Below are 22501 nucleotides of genomic sequence, written 5' to 3' on the forward strand. Positions count from 1 at the left end.
CACTGGAAGTGTAGCTGCTAGAATAAGAATAGCCTGGGCAAAGTTCAGAGCACGCTTACCTCCGCTGGTGACAAAAGGCCTCTCGCTCAGAGTAAAAGGTAGACTGTATGACACGTGTGCGAACAGCCATGCTACATGGCAGTGAAACATGGGCCGTAACTGCTGAGGACATGCATAAGCTTGCAAGGAATGAAGCCAGTATGCTCCAATGGATGTGTAATGTCAGTATGCATACTCAACAGCATCAGATGTGGTGTGCGAGAGAGACAACTGTGCTGGTATGGTCATGTGGTGAGAATGGATGAGGATAGCTGTGTGAAAAAGCGCCACACCCTAGTGGTTGAGGGAACCTGTAGAAGAGGTAGACCCAGGAAGACCTGGGGTGAGGTGGTGAAGCACGACCTTCAAACAGTAGGCCTCACCAAGGCAGTGACTAGTGATTGAAACATTTGGAAATATGCTGTGCTTGAGAAGACCCGGCAAGCCAAGTGAAACCATAACCTGTGGCCTATGTCAGGGGTGTAACCAGCCCACTCATGTGTACCTTTCTTTCATTGGACGCTAAATTCTGCTTGCAAAGACCTGTTGAGGCAAGTGTAATCGAAATTGGAATCAAATTCGATGACTGGCATCCGTGCTAGTGGAGCGCTAAGAGCACCATCCGAGAGTGATCGTTGCCAGAGCAGCTGACTGGCTTCCGGTGGCACATAAAAAGCACCGTTCGAGTGTGATCGTTACCAGCATCGCCTTACTGGCACTTGTGTCAGTGGCATGTGAAAAAACATTTGAGTGAGGTCATTGCCAGAGCTGCTGGACTGGCTCCTGTGCAGGTGGCACGTAAAAAACACCATTTGAGCGTGGCCGTTTACACTAACCCCTGACTGGCCCTTGTGCTGGTGGCACGTAAAAGCTCCCACTACACTCTCGGAATGGTTGGCATTAGGAAGGGCATCCAGCTGTAGAAACTCTGCCAGATCAGATTGAAGCCTGGTGCAGCCATCTTGTTTGCCAGTCCTCAGTCAAGTCATCCAACCCAAGATTATAACTTCTTCATACAACCTTATTCATCCATATGCATTGCATATCCATCTCGTATTTTAGTCATGTCTCTTGAGTTGAAATCTTGCCCTGGTCAACTTTGTTTTATTCTCTAACTTCAATAAAATAAGTACCAACTTCTGTGTCTGTCTGTAAGCAGTCACAATCAACTATACGCTTGAACCTAGCACTGCACAATGGCCTAAATTCAATGATTAAAACTAGTAAAATATAAAAATTTCTTTACACCTCTTCAAATTGGTTGTTAGCAAGATTTCCAGTAGACGGTTTTTATGTAATTTACAAATTCTTTATTATAGTTGATGGTGACATTTCACTGTTTTATTTCTTCTTCCAGAATGGTTTGTTGGGAGCTTTCCAGAAACTGATTGCTTCCAAAGCCAATGACCATGAAGGGTTTTACCTCCTCAATTACATCATAGAATTCCTTCCACAGTAAGTAATGTGCCTCTCTCTTCCTATCCTCTCTCCTACTGTTTGCTATTTCTTTTTCTCCCCCTCCCCTTCCTTCTTCCGCTTCTATTTACATTCCTCTCTCAAGAAGTATTGCTCTTCACTCTCTTCTTTCTGTTTATCTTTCTTTCTCATTTCCCCCACCTCTTTATCCCACTCGCTTTCTCTCTCTTTCTATTTATAATATAAACTAGTTTATATTCTTTTGAATATGTAAGTGTTGCTCTTTTCTGTGCTAACTTATTTCCACAGTCACTCATGAGAATTAGCATATATGAAACTAATAAGTATGAGGAGGATGTCTGGTTGTGGGGGTGTTCTGTTGTGTACATAACACAGTTTACCCACATGCACCATACCACACTGCATCATACACTGTATCATAACAACATATAGGTGACACTCCATTGGTTACAGCGACGTGGATTCCAGTTCATCTGATCGATGGAACAGCCTGCTCGTGAAATTAATGTGGAAGTGGTTGAACACTCCACAGACATGTGTACCCTTAATGTAGTTCTTGGGGGAGGATTCAGTGTGACATAGAGTGTGACAAGGCTGGCCCTTCGAAATGCAGGTGACACAGAAACAGGAAGAAAGAGCAAGAGAATGTTGTGAAAGAGTACAGCAGGGTTCGCCACCACCCCCTACCGGAGCCTTGTGAAGCTTTAGGTGTTTTTGCTCAATAAACACTCAATTCTTTAAAAGCACACTCAATCTGATAAGCTTCAAGAGAGTTTTCATTCCCCCAATTTCACTTGGGTCAGACCACCCTTATGTCAGGTACTGTGCAAATGATTAAACCTTGGATTAATTTGATCATGATTGCACTTACACCAACATACACCTCTCTTTTATATACATACTAGCAATGCATCCCAGCATTGCCAGGGTTTATGACCTTCAAGCACATTGTATTATTTGCTCCTTTCTTATGGGCAGAACTGGCACAGCTGATACATAGTTAATGGAATAATGGAAGTTATTGTTTGTTTAATAGTGTAGGATGAAGGTACAATTTGCATGAAAGTGCTTTCTGTTCTTATGAAGGATCAGATACTATGTATTGTTTTATTGTATAAAAGGGGGTTAATATGATTTTGTCCAGAAATCACATTTTCTATATCTAAATTTCCCCCTATCCCCATTGCAGTTTCTTAATTTGTAACCTTTTTTTCGAATTTTTTTGTTATCTACATAGAAAAATACTGAGATTACAAATCTGGGAAATATATATATATATATATATATATATATGTATACATATTTTTTATAGTTTAATTCTTCTTAAAGAAACATTCAGTGCCCCTTCTTCCAGCTTACCCACCCAACACCTACCAGCTTTCAAAAAGCTAAAATCTCCCAATCTTTCACTTTTGACTGATGTTTCCTGCATGCGTAGAATTCTACTGAAATAGTAGACTTAAAAAATACCAGACCACCACCAGAAAACCTGACATGCTAGAAAAAACAGGTAAACGAACATTATTTCTGAATACACACACATGTATTAGATTATCAAGTTGAAAATATTGGTAATTGCATAAACAAGGTGTGGAAGCATATAAGCATATAGAAACAAGTGAGCAAATAAGCAGATTGTCAATAAAGCGAATGGGTGTGCAAATGCTAATTCCTTATGGCTGTTTCTGCCAAGAAGCAACAATCTTCTAGGTTATTTCCATCTCTTCAGTGTTATGCAGGGATGAGCAGATAAGGCTTGGATAATGAATGTGCCCCTAGGTACCAGAGTATATCAATGAGAGAAAGCAAACCATTGATATACATTTATTTTTACCATTCTGATTGTACTTTTTAATTTACTTTTATTTTTGCTTTTCAGAGATGTCATCTCCCCATACATCAACCAAATCTTTATGCTTCTATTCCAACGTCTTCAGAGTTCTAAAACAACCAAATATATCAAGAGTAAGTTACCATGTTCTTCAGGAAGGCTTGCCAACTATTTATTCTGCAAGCTTGTTGCCTGGAACTGCTTCTGTCATCACATTTGTGCAATAAAATAACTTTTTAGAATTCCCTTGCCCCTACTGCAGTCGGGTTTTGTTGAAGAGTAAGGGTGAGGTAAAACTAATAGCTTTAATTTTTTTTTGTCGTGCTAAGAAGATTGTATGTGAGTGTTCTCCATTGTGAAGATTCATCATCATCATTTTTTTGTTTGCTTTCCAATTTTGGCTAGATTTCAAGCATGATCTTGAGGCAGTATTCCATGCCTTTTCCCTTGCCAATCCTTGCTTTTTAAGTAAAATACTTTTATTCTACTGGCCAGATTATGAAATTGATGAAACCACTGAGACATAGAATGTGTTGTTTATGGGAGACATAAGCAGGTGACTCATTGCTTGAGCTGTGCATATCTTTATAGTTTTAATGAGAGAATGTGGAATAGCATTCGCACCCATATATATAACAGTTGCTTCCCAACCATATGGTTTCAGGTTCAGGCCCACACTTTGGTACCTTGAGCAAGCAGACAGAAGCCTATCGAGCATATGTATGTGTATGTATAATAAACACACATACACACACACACACACACACACACACACATATATATATGTATGTATTCAAATATTAATTTTAATAATAAAGGGTAAAATCAATAATGATTTTACCAGGTAGCCAGTGCGGAAATAAAAACCTTATAGATGAATTTTACAAAATATTTTATAATTATATACATGATTATAACAAGGGGTTGGATTTATGCTTCACCACTCACTGTAAGAAATAGATACTAAAGTCCTTCTTACCACTTTAAAATCTCTGAGAATAGCACACTTTATTGTAGGCAAACAAAAGAAAAATAATGAATCAATAAGGATGGTTAACTATGAAAGTGTTTTAAACTTAAAGTAAAAAATGATGTTACTTACTGTTTCTCATCAGCATAGTATTCAGTATAAGTTTACAAGTATTTCAAAATATGCATGCGATCGGCATCATCGCATGTCCAATAGCTATCCACATTCATAAAGATATACCTCCGAGTATAATTCATATCTTTCTTTTGGTTGCCTACAATAAAGTGTGTTATTCTTGGAGATTTTAAGGTGATCTTATGGTGCGTGGTGAGGCTTAAAGCCGAACCTTTGTTATAATTATTTATATAACTATAAAATATTTATATATACATATATATGTGTGTGTGTGTGTGTATATATATATATATATATTTGTATATATATATGTGTGTGTGTGTGTATATATATATATATATGTGTGTGTATATGTATGTATATATGTATAAGTGTATGTGTGTGTGTGTGTATATGTATGTATATATGTATAAGTGTGTGTGTGTGTGTGTGTATATGTATGTATATATGTATAAGTGTATGTGTGTGTATATATATATATATATATATATGTTTGTAACAATAAATCTCTGAGCAAGTTGTAAACAGCTGCACAACATTGTGAAGTATATTTTCCACCTAAATGTGGCTAACGCTTAAGGGTCGATGCTACTGTATCTTGTAACCCCAGGAAGACATCTCCTCCAGCTGGCTATTGACACACTATCTGTGCCCTATCAGTATTTACAAAGGGAAGTCATTGTTCCCATCTCCAGCCTGATGTGATACACACGGTCCCGAGTTTCTGGGTATTGACCCATCATCAGCGTGTGACAACCACCGGTTGGCGATGGGAAGTGGTTCTCAATGCAAATATATATACTTTTTCCAACGACGAAAAATCACTGATCTTGAAAAAGTGGAAACAAGCAATAATAAATCTCTGAGCGAGTTATAAACAGTAGCTGTAGGTAAAGAATATTTGCCAAGTTGGCAAATAATCTTTATTCACTGTTCTCCTGTTAAAAATTTTATAGAACTTACGGCTACTTTGAAAATATTTAGAAATTAGTTTCAAGAATTCCCTACCTATATTTGTTTATACGGCAATATTAAATTCTGGATGAAACCACAAAACTTTCCTAGTTCTAATTCTACATGGTCTATTATTGCTAGAATTAGTCTGACTATACTGGATCTTCTCCAAGAATCCACTGTTCCTTAATGCATTATTATAATGCGGTTGGGCATTTTGAAATGTTGTCTCACCTGAAGATATGAAGGATATGCACCTTCCTATATTACTAACTAGGTTCTTAAAAATTAAGGGTGGATGATTTGATTCTTTATTAATATAAAATAGCTTTTCATTGGGCCTACCGTACAGTTTAAATTTAATTGCAAATATAAGGTAATATCTAAACAAAATATATGTTATTAAGGTTACTTTCTGTCGTAATCCGTAAGCCAATTCTTTGTAAGAAAGTAATCAGATTCTTCCTAAGTTTATCTAACTCATGGCCGTTTAAATTACAGTTGACTATAAGACAGTTATCCCTGTATAGTCCTGTATTTATAAAAGGGAATTCTAGATGCATATATACATGTATATATCATCATCATTATCATCGTTATTTAATGTCTGTTTTCCAAGGTAGCATGGGTTGGATGGCTTGACTGAGGACTGGCAAGCCAGAACGCTGTACCAGGCTCCAATCTGATCTGGCAAAGTTTCTACAGCTGGATGCCCTTCCTAATGTCAACCACTCTGAGAGTGTAGTGGTTAGTGCATGGGTTTCCCTCTTTTTACAAGAAAAGCAAGGCCAGTACATTTGAGGAATGCAGCCAGGTTGAGGACTTGTTAGCAAAGATCAAAAGTGATCAGGCTACTGGTTCTATTTGTTTCAGTGGCTATATCATTCCAATATTTTACCTTAGAATGTGTGGGTTAAATGGGTATCCTGGTAATGCAGCAAACAATATTTGTCTACAAGGGCAGATGAAGTCACAATGATTTCCTTTTCTGGTGACAGGAGGCTACAGTTCAACTTAAAAAGGGCAGAACTGAAACAAATATTTCCTTTAATATTTTAACATTCTGTCAACTCACTGTCTTCAAAGGATATTTAATTTATTGACCATAGAAGTATGAAAGGCAGAGTTGACCTAGGTGGGTTTTGAACTGGAATAAATACAAGGCATTTATCCACTGTTCTGGCTTTATCAGTCTGAAACCTCTCCCACAAATACGCCGTTAGATTGTTTATTCCTGTGAGTTATGAGTTCATAGGCATGGACATAGTAACACATGTATGTGGTTAAGAAATTTGCTTTATAACCTCTTGGTTCAATCCCACCCCACAACACTCAAGGTAAGTGTCTTCTATCATGACTTTATGTTGATCAATATATTCTTAGTGAAATTTAATAGACAGAAATTCTGTGCAACATCTCTTGTATGTGTGCATCTTTGTTTGTGTGCATGTGCACACATTGTGAAAGTACATGGTCTGATGTTTAAGGTATTGATCTTCTGATTATAATATTGAGGGATTTATTCCTGGACTGAATGGCATATTGTGTCTGTGGATAAGGTACATCACTTCTGTTATTCCAACTGAAAATAAGCTATGTCTGCTGGAGAGTGGTGCCTCTGCAGACTATTAGACCAAAATCTTGAAGATACAGGATGTTAGCATACCTTAATAGCTAAAGCACACTGGATGATGATGTGTGTACCTGTAAAAGAAATGTATATCATTGAGAAACAGCTGATAAATTGATGTATCAAACAAAAATATATTTGGTAGTGTTTAGGCTTTCCTATCCTTTTGTCACCATCTGTTATACAACAATAGAACTATTGGAAACTCATGATTATTGATACTGGCATTCATTAATGTTTGAAATCATCATCATCATCGTTTAGCGTCCGCTTTCCATGCTAGCATGGGTTGGACGGTTCAACTGGGGTCTGGGAAGCCAGAAGGCTGCACCAGGCCCAGTCTGATCTGGCAGTGTTTCTACGGCTGGATGCCCTTCCTAACGCCAACCACTCCGTGAGTGTAGTGGGTGCTTTTTACATGCCACCGGCACAGGTGCCAGACGAGTCTGGCAAACAGCCATGATCGGATGGTGCTTTTTACGTGCCACCAGCACGGGGGCCAGGTGAGGCTGAAAATAAATATATTGAGAAATGAAGGAAGAGAACAAAGGGTAGGTGGTATTCTGAAGTCTTGTTGTGAATAAATTCCCTAATTCTAGTGGAATGATAAAAAACATGCAATCTATGATAAAAAGTGGTTTGTGAAGTGAGGACATACATCTATAGAAACTATTGAAATAATGTTAGATACAACAACAGATTTTAATTCAAAATTTATGAAAACAAGAAATTTGTACAACAGAGCCAGAAGTGGTTTCAGCCGAGTTGGTATCAAAAGAGTTAACAAATAAGTTTTCTTCTTTTTAAAAAGAACAACTGGTATATTATATTAATGAATAATTTTGTCTATGTGTGTCTATGTGTATAATTACCTGTATTTTTAAGTACCTTAAGAGAAAAGTTGGACCTGAGAAGCATCAGATGTGGCGTGCGAGAGAGACGACTGTGCTGGTATGGTCATGTGGCGAGAATGGATGAGGACAGCTGTGTGAAAAAGTATCACATCCTAGCAGTTGAAGGAACCTGTGGAAGAGGTAGACCCAGGAAGACCTGGGATGAGGTGGTGAAGCATGACCTTCGAACATTGGGCCTCATCGAGGCAATGACTAGTGACTAGGACCTTAGGAAATATGCTGTGCTTGAGAAGACTTGGCAAGCCCAGTGAGACCATAACCTCGTGGCCTATGTCAGGGGGTGTAACCAACCTACTTATGCGTAACTTTCTTTCATTGGACACTAAATTCTGCTTGCGAAGACTTGTGGAGGCAAGTGAAATCGAAATCAAATTCGATGACTGGCATCCGTGCTAGTGGAGTGCTAAGAGTACCATCCGAGCATGATCATTGCCAGAGCAGCAGACTGGCCTCTGTGCCGGTGGCACATAAAAAGCACCATTTGAGCGTGATCGTTACCTGTATTGCCGTGCTGGCACCTGTGCTGGTGGCATGTGAAAAAACATTTGAGAGGGTCGTTGCCAGTGCTGCTGGACTGGCTCCTGTGCAGGTGGCACATGAAAAGCACTATTTGAGCTTGGTCGTTGCTAGTACTGCCTGACTGGCCCACATGCTGGTGGCATGCAAAAGCACCCACTACACTCTCGGAGTGGTTGGCATTAGGAAGGGCATCCAGCTGTAGAAACTCTGCCAGATCAGATTGGAGCCTGGTGCAGCCATCTGGTTCGCCAGACCTCAGTCAAATCGTCCAACTCATGCTAGCATGGAAAGCGGACGTTAAATGATGATGAGGATTTTAAGATGACTTAAGGATCTGTAGCTAAGCGGTTTTGAAGATTGAAACCTGAAAATTGTAATAAATAGAAGTTTTGAATTCACAGCCTGTTTTAGTGGATATCATTATTGTCATCATCATTTTTACACCTTATCTTTCTATGCTACCATTGGTGTGAGGAGACTTGTTAAAGAACAGCCTCACCATTCCTCAGAATGTTTCAATTGAAAGATAAAGATACACATATAATGGGATAAACAGTAAGATTAACTTTGAACCATATAGCCATGCTTGTATCTAGCACATGTAAAATTATATGAAACTTCAAGAGGCTCAGTGTCTGGCCTTGGCTGATCAGACTGTAATGTGGGAGAAGACTGCAGAAAGTAAAACACTTTGTATTCTTATTGGATAAGATCTGAGGGAGTTTGACTGCTATTACTGGCAGTTATGTTGCAGTTTCTTTGATTGCTCATATTTAAATTATTAGACTTTTGCATTTTTACTGAGATTATCTCTGGTTCGGAGTATGCTAATCAAAAAATTGTGTGTTCATATATTTGTTTCTGTGAATGCATTTAATTCTCTTTTATTACCTTCTCTCTCTGTCTCTTTTTTTTTTTATCAGGTTTGCTGGTATTTTTTAGTCTTTTTGCCATTAAATATGAAGCCAGTGTCTTAATACAAACTATTGACAATATCCAAGCAAAGTAAGTATTCACTCTGTTTGTACCATCTTTTTCCTTTTCTCCCTCCACACACCCATACATTCCAATTTCTCCCTCCCTTCACTGATAGCTACAGCAATTGGCATCACCTGAGCAACATCTCCCTTTTTTTTCAAATTGAGGTTTTACAGTTTTTTTCTTGTAAACAATACAATGTAGTGTTTGTCTGAATGCAGATTGTGGTGATCTTATTAACACATGCTGTTCTTACTCCCAACACTTGCTGTAGTGTTCTCAACATATTGTAACATGTTTTTTAGAAAACATCCTGTAGTTTTCATCTCAATACATTTATCTGTAACATTTGTCTAAACACACACACACACACATACATTTATTATTTTACTTTTTCTATGTTAGCACAAGTTAGATAGTTAAAAAAATTATTGAAGTAATGTTTTACAACTGGATGCCATTCCATGTTTCTATCTTTTACCAAATAAGACATCTCTTGTTTCACACATCTTCAAAGGCACCAAGCGTGTAATTTGTTAACAAAGGAAGGGATAACAACAACACAGTTCACAGTGAATGACTTATGTAGATCCCAAATGGAAACACACACACACAACCATCATCATCATCACCATTTAACATCTGTTTTCCATGCTAGCATCAGTTGGATGGCTTGACAGGAGCTGGTGAGTGTAGGGGCTGCACCAGGTTCCATACTTTCTTTTTGGCTTAATTTCTACAGCTGGATACCCTTTCGATTGCCAACCACTCCACAGACTGTCCTGGGTACTTTTTAGTGGCACCATCACCTGTGCCGTTTACATGACACCAGCACCAGTGCTTTTTATGTGGCACTGTCACCATTGCTTTTTACATGGTGCCATCACTAGTTCACAGGTACCATTAACGTGGCACCAGTACCGGTGCTTTTTACATAGCACTGTGGTTTTAGGATATCAGTTCTGTTATAGAGGACAAGGCTTCTTGAGTACAGTAATGCACCATATATCTTGGTACTTTGTCATCTTCTTTGTAATGCTAAGCATTTTCAGATTGGCATTCCCATGTGTTTTGTCCCATGTTTTCCTGGCTTCCCTCTTCCACAACTTCTATCTACTTATCTATTTACATCACATTACCAAACTAGCAGTCTTCTCTCATGCACATTACAACTAATTCCTCTTATGTTTAACTTTTCTCTAAATACAGTTGCATTCTGTTGTACACTGACATTGCACATCCAGCAGCACATACCAAATTTGTGACTCTCTAATCTCCACATGTCCTCAGCATTCAGCCTCAGTCCCACTATTATGATATATGAATCAACCTAGCCAAAACCAAAGTCCTAATAAGTAGGAAGGTAGACCAATCAGGTAGATGGCCCTGCTCGATCTGTAAAAAAGGTGTAGGTAGAAACTCTATAAGGTGCACCAAGTGTAAGCTATGGACACATAAGAGGTGCAGCAATGTCAAAGGAAGGCTAACTAGGAAAATAGTTTCTGTCTGTGGCAGATGCTCAGGAGCAATAAACACTGAAAATGTGCAGAGACCAACTTCTACCACGTTCCAGGGAGAAAAACTAGAAGTAGTTGATAGCTTCCGCTACCTAGGTGACCAAGTCAGTAGCGGTGGTGGGTGTGCTGAAAGTGTAATTGCTAGAGTAAGAATTGTCTGGGCAAAGTTTAGAGAGCTCTTACCCCTGCTGGTGACAAAAGGCCTCTCGCTCAGAGTAAAAGGCAGACTGTATGATGCATGTGTACGTACAGCCATGCTACATGAAACATGGGCTGTGACTGCTGAGGATATGCGTAAGCTCGCAAGAAATGAAGCCAGTATGCTCTGATGGATGTGTAATGTCAGTGTTCATAATCGACAGAGTGTAAGTACCGTGAGAGAAAAGTTGGACCTAAGAAGCATCAGTTGTGGTGTGCAAGAGAGACGTTTGCGCTGGTATGGTCATGTGACGAGAATGGCTGAAGATAGTTGTGTGCAAAAGTGCCTCACCCTAGCAGTTGAGGGAACCTGTCGAAGAGGTAGACCCAGGAAAACCTGGGACGAGTTGGTGAAGCATGACCTTCGAACTTTAGGTCTCACCAAGGAAATGACTAGAGACCGAGACCTATGGAAGTATGCTGTGCGTGAGAAGACCCGGCAAGACTAGTGAGACCGTAACCCGTGGCCTCTACCTGGTATGTAGCCAGTCGACTTATACATACCTTTCCTTCTTGGGACACAAAAACTCCACTTGTGAAGACCCGTTGAGGCAAGTGAAAATCAAAATCAAACCAAATCAAATCAGATAGAAAGCAGAACCAAAATCGAAGTCGATCAACATCAATGGAAATTGCAGCTGTGATACCAGTGCCGGTGACAAGTAAGCGAACCATCCGATCGTGGCTGTTGCCAGCGCCGCCCCGACTGGCCTCTGTGCCGGTGGCACGTGAAAAGCACCATCCGTTCGTGGCCGTTGCCAGCTTCGCCTGGCCCCCATGCCAGTAGCACGTAAAAAGCACCATCCGTCCGTGGCCGCTTGGCACCTGTGGCACGTAAAAAGCACCCACTACACTCACGGAGTAGTTGGCGTTAGGAAGGGCATCCATCCGTAGAAACACTGCCAGATCAGACTGGGCCTGATGCAGCCTTCTGGCTTCACAGACCCCAGTTGAACCGTCCAACCCATGCTAGCATAGAAAGCGGACGCTAAATGATGATGATGATATATATATATATATATATATATAATTCATAGATGAGAATCAGATATTCTTCATATAGAATACACCTAGTAGTGCTCAAAAGGTTTAAACTTGAGTGGATACAGGAGTAGATGTAAAGATAAGCAAGTTAGGCTGGTCAATATACAAAGAATATTTAATATATTAAATACAAAAAATGCAAAAGATGTATATATGTTTACATACAAAAAGGTCTGACTTGCACAGATTAGAAATATCAAGAATTAATGAAGTTGAAGAAAAGTGTTACAAATCCAACAGCTGTTTCTGGGAGCTCGGTGGTCCAAAACAATGATTGTAGATTGATTCCATCATCAGGTGAGATGAGCTTCCGTCTTCAGGGAACAAATGTTACATTTGAACACCTCAAACGTATCATATGCCTGCAGTGCACTGATGACACTACAGCAAAAGTTTTCCTTGTTAAGGATGATGATGAAGCGCCACCTTTCCAGCTGCTTTCTCCACTTTTGCCGAACCACTTGTGATACTGTCCATCCATTGTGTTCTTTGCTGGCCTCTTAATCTAATGCCTACTACTCTTTCCATTATAAGGTTTCCCAAACCTTTACTTCTTTGAATATGGCCATAACAGAAGAGCTTTTGTTTTCTCACAATGTTCAGGAATGGTAGTCTTTCACCTACTTTTTGCAACACCCATTCATTGTCTGATAATCCTTGAAAGAGACTTGTAACATTCTCCTATATACTCACATTTCAAACGCATTGATTATATTCTTTCCAAATTTGTTCAGAGTCCATGCTTTGTAGCCATAAATACATCTGGGCCAAATCACTTGTCTTGTTTTTAACTCGGGACAGTTTTTCTGGTGACAGAATTGTTGAAGTATCTTGGGTTCCAATTCAACCTGTTTGAGCTCTTTCAGGGCCCGGTTTGAAGTTAATGTCTACTTTCTCTTTTCTTACTACAATCACTTTTCTTATGGTTGAGATAAAGACTGTACATATTTGATACTTTCTTCACTCTGTCATTTCTTGTAGTCTAGCTTCAGTCTTGGCAAGTAGAACAGCTTTGTCTGCCTACTTTATTATATTAGAAATATACAAGTGATGTGTTTTGATGGCCATCTTCTTCCTCTATTGCCTCTCTTACTCTCCACTCAGTGTAAATGTTGAACAAGCATGAAGAAAGAAGAATACAGCCCTGATGAACTCCTTTCTCAGTTTTCAACTTTCCTCTCTTCTCATTATTTACTCAGATTCAGGACTTTTGCTGAATGAAGAGTTGCTTGATGAGCCTAATGAGGTATTTTGGAATATGGCTATAGTTTGCATAGTCAAAGACCTTTCTGTAATCAATTTAGCAAAAGGAAGTTGTGTGCTCTAGTTTTTTCTAAAATTGCTTGGAGATAATGCAGATGATTTCTTGTGCCACATCTACTCGTCCAGCCTGCCTATTCTTTAGCTGATTTTTTATTGATTAAAAGTAGTTCACTTGCATGTGGTACCAGAGTGACTGTTCAATAATTCTCACACATAAACAGGTCTCCCCCTTTTGTGTATAGGTACATATTCTACTCTGCACCAATCTGGCAGCCACACTTCCTCTCTCCAGATCTTTCAGCAGAGGTTATAGAGTATTGTTTTGGAACTCTCCTGTAACCTTGATCATTTCAATTGGTACTGCAGCTAAACCTGGTGCTTTCCCATTTTTAAAAATATTTTCCAGAGCTCTTTCTACCTCTTTTTTTTGCTCATACCCTAAATTTTTGTCAACCATGGCAACCCTTGGATCACTTTCATACAATTTCTTGGTGTATTCTAACCATCTTTGCTTTACCGGTTGTGCTACTGTTAGGACTATTCTCTCTTGATACTCAGTGTCTTTGTAGTATGTTCTCTTTTGAGTTCCTTCACCTGTTGGAAACGAGTTGTTGGGTTTTGCTTGTTCTTTTAGATTTTCACATAAATTAGTTATGTAATTGTCTCACAATGGGACTGAACCCAAACCACAAACATCTTGTAGCACCAGCACTGGTGCTTTTTACATATCCGTTTGAAGCATATATATATATATATATATATATACACACACACACACACACACACACGCACACACATACAAACATACATGCACACAGACTGGCTGTCCCCCTGAAAATGTATCTGCATTTTAACCATTGGCAACGCAATTTTCATTTCTTTTGAGATTTAACTCATTAGAAATAATGAAGGAAGCCAGACTAAGCTTTGAACAAAGGAAATTTATCTTAATGAGCTACTAGAAGTTTGAAAATGCAGTTGATGTGCAAAGACATTTTCAGAGGAAATTTCAAACAGAAACTTACCATCACTCAAACTAGAGATAAATTTAAAGTAGATTTAACTGTTCAGAAAGGCCACACACACAAAAAAAAAAAAAAAAAAACATTCTGGAAGACTGTAGATATTGATGAGCCCCACAGAACAGGAAATGATATCAGAAATGTATTGCCAGAGTTTGAGAAAACTGTGACAAGCAAGTTGTGAGAAAGGAGTTTCAGAACCAAGCATCTGTTGCATTTTGAAGTACTGTCATCAGAAAAGTTACATTCCAAGATTAGTCCAGGCTCTCATTGATGTGAACTGGACTGAAGAGTGGAACTTTGCTGGAGAGTATGCAACTTCTACCACCTTTTACAAAGGTTGTTTGGAGTGATTAAGACTACATTTACATTAAATGGCTCAATTAACCACACTATCACACCTACTGGGGACTTGAGAATCTGCACATAATTTACCAGAAGTAGAGTGTAGTTTATCATCAAAAGGATTAATTGGACCATTTTATCTTAACGGAACTGTGACTGGTTACATTTACTTGAACTTGCTGTGACAATCTGTTGTACCAAGCATTCAAAAGAACTTTGAAGATGTGGAGATTTATTTCTAGCAAAATGGGGTACCTCTACACTACCATAGTATTGTAAGTGCCTATCTTGATGAGATTTTGCCAAACAGGTAGTTTGAGTGAATGTGATCAGTATAATACCATCCATGTTCACTTGACTTCATACCCTTAGACTTTTTTTTTTATGAGAATTCTTAAATTTCACAACATGAAACTGGTAACAGTTGACAACTGGAGAGCAGCCATTGAATGAGCGTACACATAAGTATCAAATGAAATATCTCCTGATGTTTGCCATTCCATTGCTTAATATTATCAGCAGGACCTATACCAGAATGGTCAGCAGTTTGAAAACAAGTATTCATAAAAAAGATTTATTTCTCTTTTTGTAGATTCTATTAAATTTTGAATATAAATGTATTTTAAGAACACTGATTTTTTAGTCATTTAATGTGTGTATATATTTATTTGGAACATCCTCTGTGGGCGTGTGTGTGTGTGTGTACTTATACATGTGTGTGCGTGTGTACTTATACATGTGTGTGTGTGTTTGTGCTCAATTTCCATCTACCAGATTCTACTCACATGGCCTTAGTCAACCTAAGTGTATGGTAGAGAAGTAGAATCAAACCTGGAATTGTGGTTGCAAAGGGAGTTTCTCAACTGTGTTGTTATGCCTTTGTGACTGATACTATTGTTGCTTGCTTGCTGCTGCTGCTGCTACTACTACTACTACTCTTTTACTTGTTTAGGATGTTTGGTATGGTAGTTGAACGTCTATATGTCATAGATCTTCAGAAAGTCTCTGGCAACATTGAAAGGAAGATCTGTGCTTTGGGTGTGACAAAACTTCTCACTGAAGCACCAGTATTTCTGACGACTTATGAATCACTTTGGTAAGTAACATTTACTCATGATGATGTTGATGTGAGGCAGGTTCTGAACCAAAATCTGTAATTTGCCCATGTTGACCATTGTTCTTTTGTTGTCATTGTCCTTCTCTTTGTCACCAAAAATGAGTTACGGTATTTCTACTAAGTCTCTTTGTCCTGAGGTTAACTTTACTATTAACTACTAGGAAGGTGGGGATCAACAGTCAGATGTCTCACCTCAAAATTTGTGTAATGAATCATTATATAAGTACCAGTCATGTATTGGGCTGATGGTATCAACTAACCCCCTCCTCTCAAAATGACTAGCCTTCTGCCTAAACTCAAAACAATTATTACTGCTGTTGCTGCCGCCGCCGCCACCACCACTACTACTAAGGCAGTAAGCCAGCAGAATTGTTAGCATGCAGGGTAAAATGCTTAGCTGTATTTCATCTGTTTTCACATTCTGAGTTCAAATTCTGCCAAGATTGACTTTGCCTTTCACCCTTTTGGGGTTAATAGAGTGCCAGTTAAATACTGGGGTCGAAGTAATCAACTATCCCACTCTCCACAAATTTTAGGCCTTATGCCTTTAGTAGAAAGGATTATTTTTATTACTGCTACTTTGACACACAGTGTAGATGCAAAATGCAATTTTTTCCTTTTAGGCTGTAACTATTTGAATGGGGAATTTGTTAACTTTGGCTTGTCTTAGATAAGGATAAACTATTTATTATTGTTACTAAATTTTCTACTGCGACCTTCACATTCCAAGACTACCATTAGGTACTGGACAAGAATTCAAGATTATTTTTACATTTTTCTTTTACTTAATTTTTTAGGGCGGTCAGGCTCATTTTTAGTATTCTAGTTTGTGAGAGCAGTCGAGTTTATTTCAGATATTTTCATTTTTAAAATCATCTTTGGCTAATCGTTGTGAGTACCAGTTGAGTGCTGGGATCAATATAATCGACTATCCCCCTCCCCCAAATTTCAGGTCTTGTGCCTATAGTAGAAAGGATTATTATTATTATTGCCTTTGCACAGCTTCTAATGCTGGAGATGTACTACGGTGTCAGCTCTTCACTTCACTACCAGTGAATTAAGGTAACACCTCTTATTTTTCGAGCACCTTCCAGAGTATTCGAGTGGTTCCAAGCAGTGCTGTTTTCTGCAAGTGCTTCACCCTTATTGCAGCCCGTATTTGTTCCACATACTTCTTGAGATTTTTGGTCACTGTTCCCAGGTCTCTGACAATTATTGGTACCACTGCTACCTTTTTCATCGACCACAACTGCTTAACTTCCCAAGCTAACCTGTCATATCTCTTGACTTTTCTTTCTTCCTTATCGCACACCTTGTTGTCAGCTGGGCATGGTATATCTATGATCCAGCATAGTTTGCTTTCTTTATTAATTAAGACTACGTCTGGCTTCCTATTCTCTGTCTCATGGTCGCACTGAATCATAAAATCCCATAGGATCTTTGCATTTCCATTTTCGACGATGCCTTTAGGCTTGTGGTCATACCAATTTTTTGCTCTGTCAAGTCCATACTTGTAGCAAACTGTCCAATGGACAAGCCTGGCTATATTGTCATGGCATCTCTTATATTCCTTCAGGGTTAGTGGCATACATTGGCTGGTAATATGCCATACGGTTTCACTGTTTTGTCCACAGATTCTGCACTTATCACTTTCTGCTGTGTTGTCTATTCTGTATTTTATGTAGTTTGTTCTTAGTGCTTGCTCTTGGGCAGCACTGATTAGAGCCTCCATTTCTGGTTTTAAATCACTTTTAGTCATCCACAGCCATCTTTTTTCTCTGTCTTTCTTATCTTCAACATCCCTATGAAATTGACCATGCATTCTTTTCTTTACCCACCTATTTTTAATTTCATTCGTTTTTAATTTCTTGTATTGTACTTTGCAATCTTTCATCCTACCCAAGCCTGACCTTCCTACTTCTAATAATAGCGGTTCTGTGGCATTATTTACATACCATGCTATGTTGTTTTCTTCTGCTCTAATGCTGTGTTCACATCCAATAAATCCTCTTCCTCCTCTTTTTCTTGGTACTTACAGTCTGTCTGTGTCACTTTTTTGTGTAGAGTGACCCATATCTAGTTAGCAACTTCCTTGTCTTTTTGTCAAAGCTGTCTAGTTCGTCTACTGTCCATGCGATTACTCCTGCTCCATATCTAAGGAGTGAAACTGCCCAGGTGTTGATAGCTTCGATCTTATTCCGCCTGTTTAATTTCAACTTAAGGATCAGTCTCAGTCTGCGCAAGTACTCCACCTTAAATTTTTCTGTCATTTCTTTGTCCATCAATTTATCCATTTCCATAATCCCCAAGTACTTATAGCCTGTCTGCTTCATAACCTCCCCCAACGGTATCGCACTGATATCAGCACTGAAAGTAGACACTGTATCAACGAGGGAACTGACTTGGGCTTCATCTTTACCATAAAGTTTGAGGTCATCCATGAATAACAAATGGTTGACTTTTTGTTGGCGGCTTTTGAATACATACCCAACTTTTGCTTTCCTCAGAATCAGTGTTAGTGGTATCAAGCACAGTACAAAGATCAGTGGAGACAGGCAGTCCCCATGGAAGATACCCCTCCTAATTTCTACTGTCCCTAAACTTCTTCCGTATGCTGTCAGGTCCGTCCTCCAATTCGCCATACTTTTTCCAAGTAATCACTCAACATTTGCTGCAATACCAAATAGATTCATACATTCCATTATCCAAGAGTGTGGGGGCATATCGTACACCTTAAGATAGTTAACCCATGACATGGCTAAGTTACTTTTCCTCCTTTTGCAGTCTCTTAAGTACAGTTTTGTCTACCAAGAGTTGATCCTTGGTACCTCTACACTTATGCTTGCAACCCTTCTGCTTGTGTGGCAGGACTCCATTTTTCCCCAGATGTTCGTACATTGACTCTGCGAGTATTCCAGTCAATAACTTCCACATAAGTGGCAAACATGATATCAGCCTGTAATTGTCTACCGTATTGTCTTTCTCGAGGTTTTTCAGGCACAGCCCTGTCCTACCCCATGTAAACCACTCCGGCTTTACTTGTTTGGCATTTAATAAGGTGTTGAGTTGCGCAGCTATTCGTGCATGACATTCATAAAATCTTTTGATCCTGTAGCTTTGAATGCCATTATTATTATTATTATTATTATTATTATTATTATTGCAAATTGGCAGAATTATTGACACCTCAGGCAAAATGCTTAGAAGTATTTTGTCCATCTATATGTTCTGAGTTCAAATTCCGTTGATATTGCCCTTTCATCCCTTTTGGGTTTGATAAAATAAGTACCAGCAAAGTACTGGGGTAATCAACTATCCCCCTCCACCGAAATTGCTGCCTTGTGCCAAAATTTGAAACTATTACTACTACTATTGTTGTTGTTGTTAAGGGCAGTCAGTTGGAAGACTCATTAGAGTCTTGGTCAAAATGCCTTGTGTTTCTTCCTACTCTTTGTGTTTTGTCTTCAGATTCCATGAGGTCAACGTTTCTCTTTTCCTTTCATCATTCTGCGCTATGTATAACAAAATACATTATCAGTCAAAAAACTGGGGTCAAATTTAATCAAATGCCCCCACCCCCACTTGAAATTACTGACCTTGTATCTAGATTAGAAATTATTATTAATACTTCAATTATTGTTGTTATGTAGGGCCAGTCTACTTCAAGCACTGTTGAGTTTATTTGAATTGCCAGAAGATGAGTCCATTCCAGAAGATGAACATTTCATTGAAATTGATGATACACCTGGTAACTTTTTTATTTTTTTTTATTTTATCCATTGTTTCTAACCACGGACTGGATACTTCTTCCCTCTTCACCTTGTGCTGTCTGTCAAGTGGAATAAGTGCTTATGTGTTGGCAATAAAAGATCTCTCCCTGTATGCAAAACCGTATACTGAATGAAGAAGTGTGATCTTTCATGCACTGCAGTGAAACATAGTTGTTGTGTGTGGAGAACTTAGGGTAGCTTGAGGGATGCCTAAATGTTAGACATGTATGAAAGATGTAGCAGACAATTGAACTGCAAGAGAATGCATGATTGAGTATTAAAGGTATTGGCTGATGTTTGTAGAAGAGATGAGTGTGTTGGTGTGACCTGTTAGTAGAAATGTTAGCCTAACTGCAAAGTGAATGCAAATAAGGTAGATGAGTGATTAGATGATTTAAGTGAGTTTTACCATTGACCCCTTTTAATATGCTTATCCTTATGTGTATATATATTGTATATATAAAATTTTGAATTTAATTCATGGACCTTCAATACTACCTTTGGGAACCACTGGATTAGATGTTGTACGTACAACAGATGGTGTATGTACTGGAGAACTGTAATGATTAGTTGAATGTATAAATGTTAAGCTGAAAGACAGATTGGTCATGCAAGTGAATTGTGAGATCAGCTGAATATTAAAGACGTCCTCTGATATATTTTGTAGTGATGACTATGATGATATGGATATATGGTGTGAAGGAATGAGTGCTGAGTATTAACCCTTTTGTTACCAACTCACTGGTAGACCCCAAAAATGATTTTGCTTAATGTTACCAAACTACCCATAGCCACCCAAAATGACCTATTCATATTTAAGTAAGAATTTCAGTGCAAATCTCATTTGTACATTTGTGAAAACATGTGGTTTTTACTATGTAAACAATTAAATTACAGATTTTTTTTCTTCCAAATTTTTTACATTTCAATTTTCTGAAATTTTTCATTATGGACAAAAATTGGATACCAGTTTTATGTTGTCTAGCAGTGAGTTTGAATTTGAAGGATTTTCAAAAGAAGACAGAAAAACCTAGCAAAGTATATGGCATACATAAAAATATGTATGATTATAAATTGAGTATTTCCGAAAGTGAAACAATTCTGACAAAAGTTCCAGTGCCAAAAAAAAAATGTATTTCTGCCTGAATTTAGTAAGATTTAAAAAAATTTTCTCATAGTTATTTTTAGGAAGATATTAGATCTAGCCAATCTTTTCAAAGAAACAGAACTGTTGGATTGCTTTTTGTTAATTCTCCTTTGAAGTGATTGTTATGCAGAACATAAAAATAGTTTGAGGTTTCCTATGTGCTTGGAAGAAATCCATGCATTTTTGGGAATATTGTGTGTATGTGTATATACATACATTTGTGTGTAGGTATTTAAAAAAAAAATTACCTAGTTCTTTTTTATTTATCTGTAAGATGTGTTACAAATTTTGATCAATTTGTATTGTGAATCATTATTATATTTGTTTCTATGTATTTATATATGCATGTGAGTTTATTTTATTTACTTGATGGCATGAATTTCATTTCCAAGTTTTCTTCAAAAGATAAATTCTAGTATTGTGTTCTGTTTTACCTTTTTGTGTACCTGTCATAAGTGAATTTTGTTCAACTGATAGTTAGTCCAATAATTTGCACAATTTTCTTCTTTTATTAAAATTTTGTTGTATAACTTATTGAATATCAGCAAAAAATTCATTTTCTATGCTAATATTTAAACAAAAGTTAATGATTTTATATTTTGTTGAATTTATCTGTAATTAAATTTGCTTTGAGACAAAAATAATGCAATAGACCTTTTGTTAAATTGTGCTCCAAAATTCACATTATTATGTTAATAAATGTAAAAGCGTTGTTTTATAATTGAAACTCATAGGGGAATGGGGTTATTTTGGTTATAAATATAGTAAAAGAAGGGTTAAAAACAACAATTGGTGTATGTAGATGTGACTGATGTTATGGTCATGTGATATGAATGGAAAGTGGACTGTTGAACGAGAAAGTGCTATGGTGAGAACCACTGAGAAAATTGTTGCATGGCACAAGAACATCAATTGAAGACATATGGAGGAGGTGTGATAAGTTGGGATCTCAGGATGTTCTGACCTCACTGTTGAGATGATGAAAATACAAGCAGTGATATGTGTAAGACATGCCAACATGGAGAAATGACTGTTAAAATAACCAAAAGGAGCGTGGAGATGTTAAATGAAATATTGAAAAATTATCTGAGGAAATCACTGGTACCAGTGATGCTCTGCATCAATGCCCGCATGACATCTAATGGTCAAATTGCCCAGTCTTTGTAGTTGTAAAGAAGCAACATAGGTTGGTGTAGTTCACAGATAGCTGTAGATTATAGGTGCAATTGCCTCCTGTTGTATTAGAAGATACAATTAGGCCTCATTAGAAGCAATGACCAAAACCTTCAGCATTATGTCGTGCTTGAGAAAACGCATCAAGCTGAACAAAATTGCAATCATGACAGATATCAGTGCCATGCAAATGACACCTGTGCCGGTGGCATGCAAAAGCACCCATTACACTCTCGGAGTGGTTGGCATTAGGAAAGGTATGCAGCTGTAGAAAACCATGCCACATCAGACTAAAGTCTGGTGCAGCATGTCAGCTCAGTCAATCTTTCCAACCCATGCAATGCATGGACAACAGACATTAAGTGATGATGAGGATGAATCTCAGAGCTGTTTGTATAATGCTAATATCTATAATCATTTCACTTGTTCATGTAAAGGAAAAAGAAATGGATCTCTGTCAGGTTCAACTCTTGGTTAGAGGAGATAGGACAGCAACCA

The 22501-nt window shown here is 38.1% G+C and overlaps 1 protein-coding gene across 1 annotated transcript in view; it reads left to right on the top strand.

The window, feature by feature from the left end:
* Nucleotides 1-22501, top strand: part of LOC115223868 (exportin-2) — a 103104-nt gene that overhangs the window by 72889 nt on the left and 7714 nt on the right. Inside the window, exons 21-25 of the mRNA XM_029794567.2 lie at nt 1397-1494; nt 3356-3441; nt 9353-9434; nt 15749-15892; nt 19564-19661. Coding sequence (XP_029650427.1) covers nt 1397-1494; nt 3356-3441; nt 9353-9434; nt 15749-15892; nt 19564-19661 — 508 coding nt within the window. The remainder of the gene's footprint in view (nt 1-1396; nt 1495-3355; nt 3442-9352; nt 9435-15748; nt 15893-19563; nt 19662-22501) is intronic.

This window comes from Octopus sinensis, linkage group LG24 (genome assembly GCF_006345805.1).
Source record: "Octopus sinensis linkage group LG24, ASM634580v1, whole genome shotgun sequence".
In the NCBI taxonomy this organism is placed as follows: Eukaryota; Metazoa; Mollusca; class Cephalopoda; order Octopoda; family Octopodidae; genus Octopus; species Octopus sinensis.